Here is an 11,705-nt window from a genome sequence, read left to right as displayed (position 1 = left end):
CACTAGTATAAGGACAACTAGTCTAGTGTATTATCCCATTACTCTCCAAATAAGTAGAAAAGCTACTATCCATGTATTCTCTTCCATTGTCAGTTATCAAAATTTTCACCTTAATATCAAATTGAGTACAAAACATCTTATAAAAGAATGGAAAACAAAAAAAGACATCACTTTTAGCTTTAATCAGATAGACTCAAGTCATTCGAGTGCAACAATCAATAAAGGTGACAAACCATCGATTACTAGATAAGGAGACAGTTTGAGTAGGTCCCCAAACATCAGAATGAATAGTTGTAAAAGGAATTTGACTTTTATTATGACTCAAAGGATATGATGTTCCAGTGTGTTTAGCATACTCACAAGCATCACAAAATAAAGAGCCAAACTGAGTTTTAGCAAACAAATTAGGATAAAGTTTTTCTAAGACAAAAAATGATGGATGCCCTAACCGCCTATGCCACTGTATTATTTCCTGATTAACATCCTTATTTTCTCCAAAACAGGCTTGAGATATTGAAGAACCTGGATCACCCTCCAACATGTATAAGCCATCATGCAGCCTACCATTGCCAATCCTCTTCCTTGTGCGAAGATCCTAAATAACACAATGATCAGGAAAGAATTCAATTTTACAGTTAAGGGCATTGGTGATAGCACTGACAGATAAAAGGTTGACAGAAAAGTGGGAAACATGAAGGATAGATGATAATTTAATGTTGGATGTGCAAATAACAGAACCTGTTCTGGATATGGGAGTAAAAGAGCCATCAGCAATTCTGACACTATCTTTGGTTAGAGAAGGAGAATAATTGAGAAAGCCTTTAGAAGAGCCTGTCATAAGTCTATTCGCACTAGAATCGATAATCCATGGAACATTATTAAAAGATGAAGCATTACCTGACTTTACAAAGTTAGATGTAGCACTAGAGGATGAAGAGGTGTCAATATGAGATAAGAGGCGCTTGAGACTCTGAAGTTCATTAGGGGAAAGGAACTCAATCGTTGTTGTCTCTTTAAAGGGCTCCTCCACAGTTTCTGCTAAATTAGCTTGATTTATGGAGGTGCCTCGTTTTCATCCACAACCTCTAGTGGGACGATCAAGTAACTTCCAACAAGTCTCTTTGGTATGCCTCGGTTTCCCACAATAGTCACAGTATAGGTGATCTTTCTCAGAAGTAGGAGGTTGTGGTGTGCTCAAACTAGTAGTTAACCCAGTCTTTTCAACTGGTGCAGTATAGAGCATAGCATGTCGACGACTTTCCTCTTGTTGAACATGGGTGTGGGTCTCTTCTAGAGAAGGAAAAGGATTTCTTCCCAACACTTGGATCCAAATTGGATCATATTCATTATTCAACCCTGCAAGAAAATCATAGACCCCCTTCTTTTCAATCATTCTCCAAAATTTGACTGCATCTCCAGTGCAGTCTGCCTGGAAGTCTTGATAGTAATCAAGTTCCTGCCATAAGCCACATAACTCAGAATAAAATTGGGAGATAGTAATTTCTCCTTGCTTAGTACCATGATCTTATTTCGAATATCATAAATTTGGGCATCATTCCCAATCTTGGAATAAGTTAAGGACAAAGCCTTCCATATTTTTATAGCAGTATCAATTAACAAATAGGACTTAGAGATATGAGGTTGCATAGAGTTAAGTAACCATGTCATAACAAGACAATTATCCGAGTCCCATTGAGGAAAATATGGATCACTCTCATCCGGTTGCTTTTTATTACCAATAACATAGCCCTGCAGTCCTCTAGCCTTAATAAACAACAAACAAGACCTTGACCAAGCAAGATAATTGGTTCCATCAAGTTTTATGGGACTAATTTGCAAGGAAGGATTATCAGAGTTAGGAATCAAGACCCTTTTACCTTCTGCCATAGTAAAGATTTATGAACCGTGAAAAAATAGGAGGTACCCAAGGTTGTATGCACAAGAGAGCCCAATCGATTTACCAAAAAAATCGGGTAACGACTCGGGAAGGTCGAAAAGATGGTCGGAATCGTCGCCGGAGTGATCGGACCGGCGAAGCAGCGACAGGCAATGGGTCACGCGTCGGGAAGTGATGAGGCTCCTAAATAAGTTAGTACCAAAAAAGGTAGATCTAGGGTTTTGAAACCCTAAAGAGGAAAATTTGAATTTAGACCTAAAAATAAGGAAAAGACTCTGATACCATGAAGAATTTTGGAAGAATTTTGGGAGAATTTTGAATATTTTTATATTTCACTCTTGATCTTTACAATTGGTTTACAAGACTATTTATACATAAATAATTATATTTAAACAGAAAGCAAATAATCAAATAATAATTATAGAGATAATTAAAGATTCTAATCAAATCAAATTATATCCCTAGAATCAGTTAAGATCAGCAAATAAATCAATACTAAACAATATTGGTTAAAACTCCTGATAGAGTCTAAATAGTTCTTTATTATCATATGCATAAATAAATAAATAAAATATTTACCCTTTCATGCTTTGATCCTTTTCTATGAATCAAGAACCCATTGTCCTCCTTTGTTTCTAATTATGTTTGTAAAGTTGTGAACCACCTTTATGGTGGACCACTCACCACGATCTTGCACCTCGAAAGCTTATCATACACTAAAGATGCTCTGCCTTCTTACATCATCAGTCAATGTGAATCTAGCCAAAAGATACAATTGTAGGGCATTCTTCTCTCCTACCCTCTCTATTTCTAATCGTCATAGTTCATTCCGAGCGATTAGATGAAGTAGGAAATTTTTTTTTTTATTTCTTAAACTTAAATATAATTTTTTTACCATGGTTATTTTTAACCTAACCACATGTAACTAACCAAAATTGCTTATGTGTCATTATAGGCTCCACATTCAATATTTTAAAATGCAACTTGTCAAACCAAGTTAACAATGACATACTATTCCCATTCAAAATTTCAAATTATGATAGAATTTTTAAAAATTTCATATTTTAAACTAATTTGCCAAAATTGAAACGTTAAGATAAAATCGTCAACTATGCAAAGGTTTGGTTTTTAAGACCAATTAGCCATTTGAAAATTAATAATCTTATAACTTCCATTGACTTTAAATAATGAAGGATGCATTTTACAGCTTGCTATTATGACTCCTTTTGATCATGTAGTATTGAGAGATTTTCTGAATGACATAGGCTAAATATGGTTTATTGAAGGAAAGATATTTCCACCAACTATACTTTGGCATAGATAAGGATCCTCGACTAGGTGTCATGAACGTGAGTTCAAATGTGTTGGTGAAAATAAAGGTATTAAGTTACCATTATAATTCTCCATACTTGCTTTGCAAAGGACATCATTAATACTTTTAAGAGAAAATTACTATTTAGTCTCTAGTATGAGAAAATTCACTATTTAGTCCCTTGATTTTTAAAAATGCATTAAAATGTCTCTAATATTTTAAAAATTTTACTAGTTAGTCTATTCGTTAATTTTGCCGTAAGTATTTTACTATTTAATTCTTATAGTTTTGAAAATTTTATTAGTTGTCTCTTAGATTTCTAAAAAGTTTACTAATTATTCCTTTCGTATCAAGGGCATTTTAGACTTTTTTGTTAATGCTTAACGGCTAAAACTAATAAAGGAACTAACTAGTAGACTTTTTAAAATGTTAGGGACGTTTTAATGCATTTTTTAAAATTCAGAGACCAACTAGTGAGTTTCTCTATATCATAGGGACAAAATAGTAATTTTTTCTATTGTCAATTATATAAGTAAAAGACCATCTATAGTTTAAGTGATGACGGGTGTCGAATCCGTCAATTTAAAATTTACTTCCCTTTTCTCAATTGATAAGAACTTGTAGACAAGGTAAGTGAATATCGATCCCACAGAGACCTTAATCTTTTTTAATTTAGATTACCAATTTAAAATAAAATAATAGTTTAATTCAAAAAGTGAGAATGAGAATTTTTTTTATGAAAATGGTTTTATCTTCGACAAGTCAATAAAAATAAAATAAATAATGTAATTGAAAATTGAGAAATAAATAATCAATTAAAACTTTCAGCTGAAAAATAATTCATGTTATTATCTATTGTTTGGTTATAGTGGTCAAAACACGAATTCCACCAATTCTTTCTTATGAATAAATTAATCTGCTTCACGTTTAAATTAATTTCTAGACAACTAACAACCCCAACGCGTGTAGATTTAATTAGTCAACTGCATTAAGAGAGAAGAACCCAAACTTGATTAATAAAAACACGCATTTTATTTAAATCAAATCTGTCGATTTCTTAACATAAACTAATATGTTAATTACTACTTGTTATTAACCCAATTAAACAATTACGGATTTAATCAGATTAATTAGCGATAAGTTATTTTCCTAAGAGATTCAATAGGTCTCTTGAATTCTCAAGAAAACAACAATGAAGGTGGTGTTCCTCGAAATCAGAAATTGACAAAAAAATAGAAATAAGATGAAGAGAATTAAGTGCATAACCTTACAACTTAAGCAAACCTCAATTTAAATTCACCTTCACTGAAAATAGATTGTTTAGTCACTCATGCCCATAATAAAATTATAAAAATTAAGTAAAAGGAGAAGAAGATTGGGGCAGTAAGAGAGGAAACGAGAGTGAGGTATAATATGATTTTTCAGGTTGAATGCTAGGAGCTTTTATATAGCCACAAAAAGATAAAATTTAAAATAAAATCTATTATCCCTATCTTATCTCTATCATTATCTTATTGAGTTTGATTCAATTTGACTCCACTTTGAAGCTGATCTTATCCTTGCTTAGGTGCAAAATCTATCTTATCTCTCCGTCGCCTCGAGTTATAGGTTTGGTTAAGGTCGTAGCCACTCAGTATAAAAAATCCTTTAATTCAGCCTTTTTACTTCCTTTTCTCAACTTCTGCTCACAAACCTGTCCAAAATTAAATTCAAATTAAAATTAAATATTTATATCAAAATTACAGTAAAATCAAGGAATTAAATGAGAAAAAAATTGTGAGTTTTGCAACTCATCAAGTGACTTCAATGTCAAGAAACTAATCAATAAAAAGCAAATCATGCACCATAAAAAATTCTTTTTTAAGGATTGAATAGTAGTGAACAAGAAAGATGAACAATTATTTTGAGAATAATGTTATCAACATAAATAAGAAAAAAGGCCTATAAATCATTACACTTAAAGTTATTGTTTAGCCTAAGATGTGGAGAATTTTTGTTGTATGATAGCCATTTGAGCCTTTTGGTACCATTGCCTTAGAGCCTGTCATAGGCTACAAGATGATGTTCACAATTTACATAATTAAACTAACTATCAACATAATCTTGTGGGTAAGCCATATAAATATTATCTTATATGTTTTCATGCAAAAATCTTTTAGAAACAATCAGAATAAGCCATCCATGTGTAACAATAATGAGGGAATAATATAGAGTTTTCAATTTAATAACTGGAACAATGTCTCTATAAAGCCAATACCTAGCCGTTAATTGAAAACTTTTGCTACAAGATTATCCTTATAACAATCGATAGTGCTATCAAGCCTTTTGCTTGTTGCGATACACCTTTGTATCAACTAATAATACTTTAGGGGTGAGCATTTGGTCGGTTATGTTTAAAATCAAACCGAATCGAATAAATCGAAAATCAAAATTTTAGTATTTATGAAAATTGAACCGAATTGATTTTGATTAAAAATTAAATTGAATCGAATCGGTCTGATTGGATTCGATTTAGTTCAATTTGATCGGTTTGAATCTTTAATAATTTTTTTTTATTTTTAATATTTTAATATTTAATTAGAATATTTTAACCTTGATTTAATCTCTCTATATCATTGAAAATAATATATTATTATCACTAATCGGATCGATTTGATTTTTTATAATTTTTTCTAATTAAAATTGAATCGAACTGAAATAATCGAAATTTTTAAAATTAAAAATTAAATCGAATTGAAATAAATAAAAAATCAAATCGAATTTTTAAATTAATTTAATTTAGTCAATTTTTTCGATTTAAACTGAATATTGCTTACCTCTATAATACTCTAAGAAACAGAAACATTACGAGGAACAAACTCTCAAATCCTCATTTGCATTAGAGTAGGGATATCAACATTCTTAGCTTCTTTCTATCAATTATCATGAGATGTTATGTAATAACACAAGTGGTGACTTAGAGATGGTAGAATATGTTTTGTGATAAAGTGATCATAGTGTAGGTCTTTTAAAGCTTTAGCTGTGGAAGAAAACAATTTATAGGAGTTGAGAATTTTATTGGTCATATGCCATTTGGTAATTGAAAAAATGAACTATAATGGATGAGCCATTAGTGTCCGGTGTTTTATAAGGTTCAATGGGACTTCATTTAACCAGGTTAGGGTTGAATTGAGTGCTGGGTGGAGAAGATAGTGATGTGATGGGGATGGTTGGATCAGGTTGGGACATGTTGGCTATGTTGAGATGTCTTGGTGAATGTAAGGGTGCACTTCAACCATTTGAAATAAACAAAATATAAACTTCCACCCCCTATATTAATTGAAATTAACCCATTAAACACTTAATCAAAAAATTAATTGAAATTAACCCATTAAACACTTAATCAAAATGATAACCTATTTAATATATAAATTTATAAAAATTATAATGATTAATTACACACAAATTAGACATATTATTAATAATTTATTGAAAAAAAATAAAAAGGCAGAATACATATTTGCACCTCTAAATTTCATAGAAAAAATCTCATGACACTCTAAACTGTAAAAACATTCCATTACATCCATGAACTTTAAAAGTGGAATTAAAATGATCTTAGAATTCCAATTAGTAGATAGTGTGAATCTTCTATAGCATTTTTAGACAAATTTAAATTTCAAAGAGAAGATTATTTTTAATGTAGAAAATATAGGGTTGAGTTCTAATTTAAAATTTATACATTATATATAACTATTACTAGGAAGAAATACTAATTACTTACTATGACATGATAAAATTTACTAGTTGATTCATCTATTTTGAAAAATACATTAAAATGTCTAGAATATTTTAAAAAGTCTATCAATTAATCTTTCCGCTAATTTTAGCCCTTCATATTTTATTGTTTAGTCCCTATAATTTTGAAAAATTTATTAGTTAGTCCTTCAGAATTTTAAAAAATCTATTAGTTAATCCCTATATCAGGAGCATTTTAGAATTTTTATAATATTTAATAACTAAAATTAACGGATGGACTAATTAGTAAATTTTTTAAAATATTAGAAATATTTTAATGCAATTTTTCAAAATAGAGATATTAACTAATGAGTTTTGCCATACTATTGTAACGACCCGAAAATCAGACCGCTACCGGCGCTAGGATCGAGCAGGTGACTCAGAAACAGCACGAGGACCCAGAGTTAGTAAAGATTGCCAGGATTGTTCAGTCAGGCAGTAATGGTGAAAAACATTAAAAAACATTGTAGAAAACCTTTCTTTTACCCTTCTAGTACCCTCCGACATCCTTGAATTCCCAATACCAACGGTAAGCCCGCCGGAAAGCAGGAATTCCGACGTCGGGATCTAGCCGGGTATTACAACTATAATGACTAAATAGTAAAATTTTTTTATTATTATTAGGTTATTGACTATTAATGGTGAAACTATGCAACAATTCGAGCATTGTGGATATATATCTTATAGTCTATATTACCATGTACTAATTGTAAAGTCATCTTAATTATACTTTTGAATAATTTAGGTGTGTAATAAAATGTTTTCAAAGTTTAGGATGTCACAAAGTTTTTAAATAAAATTTAGAGGTGCAAATTTGTATCTGGCCAAAATAAAAATGGTTGAACATATACTTATACCCCTATACTAATTAGGATTAATCTATTAAATGATTGAACTAAAATTGTAACCTATTCAATACCTGAATTTATAAAAATTATAATGATTAAACACAAATTAGCCATATTATCAATAAGTTATTAGAAAATAAAATTAAAATTGATCATATAAGTTGCTGATTATATTTTAAGTTTTGCTCTATATGCTCTAAATTTTTTTAAATTGATAAAATTAGATGAATATAATTTTATTATTTTATGAAAATTTAAAGTTGAATAAGCAAAATTTCGGGTGTGGACAGAAATAAATTGAAATTTTTTTTTTAAAAAAATACTAATAGTATGGTTAATTTTCGTTTAAATATTAAATTTTTGTAAGCTTAGGTTCAGATTTTTAATGGGTTAATTAATATGAAATAGTATAGAGGTGTAAAAAATATATATTTAGCCAAATAAAAATTGATATAGAATTTGATGAAAATGTTCAAAACTTCCAACATCTAATTCGGATCAAATAAAAGACCAGAAAAACTAATTATGTGGTATTAGTTTGGATTTGCATGGTGAAGATCTTCTCTCGAGAATAAGAGCTTAACCAAAAAAAACAAAAAAAAATCTTTAATTAGCATCATCATCAAACTATATAAATGGCGCCATAAGACCACAAGCCATCTCAACTGTTTCACTTGTATTTATATCAAAAAGAAATTAACAATGTTTTTCTTAATCTTCTTCTTTGTTAATCTTCTTGTAGTTCATACCCACCAAGCCTCAGATTTGGCAACTCAAACTTGTGATAAATTAACCTCAGTGAAGGAGCTATGCAAAACCGCGTTAGGAACAAGCACTGCAACAGATATGGAGGGATTTGTCAAAGCGTCACTAGCGGCTACAACACGTGTAGGAGGTGATGTAAGCGAGCAAATTGCCCAAATGTTGATGAGCGAAGCCTCTACTGCTCAGGAGAGCCTAACAAAATGCGCTAGTATATACAAAGCTGCAATGGACGAGCTTAAGAACTCCACAGCAGCTTTGAATGAAAAAGCTTATGCTGATGTCGAGGTAAAACTCACTGAAGCTATGACCACTTCAAAGGCTTGTGAAGATGGATTCAAGGGAGCATCACCCTTGACTGAACAAAACAATAAATTTAGGGACTATTGCAATCTTACTTTAGACATCATCAAGACGATTAAAGTTTAAATTCTTTGTTTATCTATCTACATATAATTATTGTTTTTTAAGATAGGAAGAAAATAGAAGGATTTCCTCCAAAAGTAACTTCTTAATCATGTAAAGTTGTCAATTATTACTCTCTCTAATTATATAGGCAAAAATGTTCTTCAATAAATAGTTTCTTTTTATTATTTAGATTTCTAGTGATCATCTATTGTCCTCTTATTGATCTTAAATTCATTTTCTTATTAAATATCAATTCAATAATATTTAAAGTTTATATTTATTTCTTTATATTTTATTTAATTTTATTTAAATTTTTTAACTTTTAAATTTTTTTCTAAATGAAATGGATTGTCTGTTTAGAATTTGAATTTAATTGGAATCGAAATTGATACAAATTATAATATAATTCTAACCATTGTAAAATTGAATCGGAATTGAAATCACCATAAAGAAACTGAAGCTGTTTCTAAACTATTATATATTAAACTAATTCAATTTGATTCGTAAATCAAATCGAATTTTTTAATTCTAAACCGAAACCAGCCCTTGATTGGGTCAAAGTTTTGCTCTTTTTTATAATAGTCTATGTATCTTTTGTTGCTCTATTTATTAATGTATTCTTAGAGACCTATGAACAAAGCTTTAAAAAAAGTTTGATTTATGTAGTTTGCATTTACACTAATATTTAGTTTTTTCTTATTTTTATAGATGGCCAAACTTTCTATTGTTGCTCATATCAAACTTCCCATTATTGCTTATAGTTTTTTATTAATATTTTTTTGTATGCTTATTACATAATAAAAGGTAATAAGAAAATAATTGAAAGATTTGAAGATTTCTCTCTAAATATGAAAATTTTGAATGATTTATAAAGTTTTTACTAATATAAATTTGAATGATTAATGTACACATCTGCATTTAAAAATTTCTTATTTTTTATGAAATAAATAAACAAATCCTGCATTATAATATATATGATATAAGTTTTGTTACTAAATAAATCTAAATATTTTAATTTAAGTTCATATTGTTGGGTTGGGAGATAAACATAGAGAAATGTAAACTTAGAAAAATGAAAATTTAGGAAACATAGAGAAATGTAAACTTAGAAAAATGAAAATTTAGGAAAATGGGAGCCTAGAGAAATGAGAATCTTAGTTAATGAACTAAGAGATAGACGCATGGTATTTATGAAGCTTTGGAAATGTAAATGTGCATTTATGGGCATTTAATAAAGTCTTAGAAATGCACATCTTTCGTATTATAAAAGGAGAAGGGATACTGAGACCCAACAAAAAGTGAGATTTATACATCATTATAAACACAAGCTATCCACCAAATTAAATTGAGAAAATTTTAGTTCTTTCTAAACTCAACTTGTGAGTGTTATAGATTTTTATCGAGGAAAGTGTAAGTGTAAATTGTTGCAATTTATCTTGTGAGATGAAGAAATATAATTTATAATCGGCTTATGTAATGGAAGTATGTATGTTATAGTGGATGTAGACATTAATTGTTTGAATCACTATAAATCCGTGTGTTCTTTTTTCTCTTTTACTTATCTTTTAAGCCCATTTTAAATCATTCAATAAGTTTCATTTTTTGTATATTTTCACGTGGTATTAGAGCCAGGTTGGTTCAAGTTGAGTTCCGCATCAGTGATTCAAGAAGAAAGGAAACTGTGATATGTTCAAGTTGACCATTGCAAATTATTCTTATTGAAAGTTGATGATGGAGATATGAAGGATGAGAATATAATCATTGCATGAAAATCATACTTACGAGCTAGTCAAACTTCTTAAAGGTGGGAAAGCTTTGAAGAACAAATAGGTGTACACGTTAAAGGCTGAAGAAAACAATTCTCAACCAATGCACAAAGCTCGCTTGGTTGTGAAGAGATTTGGTCAGAAGTAAGGAATTTGAAGAGATTTTCTCTCTAGTGGAAAAGTTTTCTTCAATTTGAATTGTACTTGGACGGGCTACTAGTCTAGATTTAGTTGAGCAACTTGATGTGAAAATTGTCTTTCTGCATGGAGACTTAAAGGAGGAGATTCAAACTTCTAAGTAAAGAAAACATGGTTTTCATATTGAAGAAGAGTCTTTATAGGTTGAAACAAGCACCATGACAGTGGTAAAAGAAGTTTAATTCGTTCATGAGTGAACATGGTATTGGTAAGACTCAAGCTGATCACTATGTTTTCACAAAGAGATATGCAGATGATAATTTTCTTATACTCCTACTGTATGTTGATGATACATTGATGATATGTTAATAATAGGAAAGAATTTCAAAAAATTTGATGGATTAAAAAGTGCATCGAGGAAGTCTTTTGCCATGAAAGACTTAGGACCAGCAAAGAAGATTTTGAGCATAAAAATTAATCAAGACGGGTCAAACAAGCTATTATGGTTATCTCAAGAGAAATATCTTGAGCAGGTACTTGAAAGTTTCAGCATGCATAAGGTGAAATTAGTAAATACACTGCTTGGTGGGCATTTCAAGTTGACCACCAAGCAAAATCTAATAACCAAGAAGGAACAGGAGGCAATGAGAAATGTCTCATATCAATCAATTGTTTAAAGTCTTATGTATGCGGCTACTTGTACTCGACCTAAGTTAGCATATGTGGTTAGTGTTGTTAGTCAATTCTCTTCTAATCTAGAAATATCAAGGAGATGTGAGGGATGCGAGGAATGCGTC

The 11,705-nt window shown here is 30.1% G+C and overlaps 2 protein-coding genes across 2 annotated transcripts; one reads left to right on the top strand and one right to left on the bottom strand.

Moving 5' to 3' along the window:
* Positions 1 to 1,072: 1,072 nt before the first annotated feature.
* LOC110611535 lies at positions 1,073 to 1,887 on the bottom strand. Its single transcript, XM_043955057.1, has 2 exons — positions 1,519 to 1,887; positions 1,073 to 1,456 (listed from the first exon to the last, which is right to left on the bottom strand). Exons 1-2 carry the CDS (start codon positions 1,885 to 1,887, stop codon positions 1,073 to 1,075), a joined length of 753 nt encoding a protein of 250 aa, XP_043810992.1.
* Positions 1,888 to 1,998: 111 nt separating this feature from the next.
* On the top strand, positions 1,999 to 9,025 carry LOC110611536. The gene is made up of 2 exons (XM_021751924.1): positions 1,999 to 2,068; positions 8,577 to 9,025. The coding sequence occupies exons 1-2, from the start codon at positions 1,999 to 2,001 to the stop codon at positions 9,023 to 9,025; spliced, it is 519 nt and encodes a 172-aa protein (XP_021607616.1).
* Positions 9,026 to 11,705: the final 2,680 nt, after the last annotated feature.

This window comes from Manihot esculenta, chromosome 3 (assembly GCF_001659605.2).
Source record: "Manihot esculenta cultivar AM560-2 chromosome 3, M.esculenta_v8, whole genome shotgun sequence".
Lineage (NCBI taxonomy): Eukaryota > Viridiplantae > Streptophyta > Magnoliopsida > Malpighiales > Euphorbiaceae > Manihot > Manihot esculenta.
This window is presented reverse-complemented; position numbering and strand designations above follow the sequence as displayed.

Coding starts and splice junctions, on each gene's coding strand:
- LOC110611535 (XM_043955057.1), bottom strand. CDS start 1,887: ATGGCAGAAGGTAAAAGGGTCTTGATTCCTAACTCTGATAATCCTTCC. Junction 1,457..1,518: donor ATATTCGAAATAAGATCATG/GTACTAAGCAAG, acceptor GGCTTATGGCAG/GAACTTGATTACTATCAAGA.
- LOC110611536 (XM_021751924.1), top strand. CDS start 1,999: ATGGTCGGAATCGTCGCCGGAGTGATCGGACCGGCGAAGCAGCGACAG. Junction 2,069..8,576: donor AATGGGTCACGCGTCGGGAA/GTGATGAGGCTC, acceptor ATCTTCTTGTAG/TTCATACCCACCAAGCCTCA.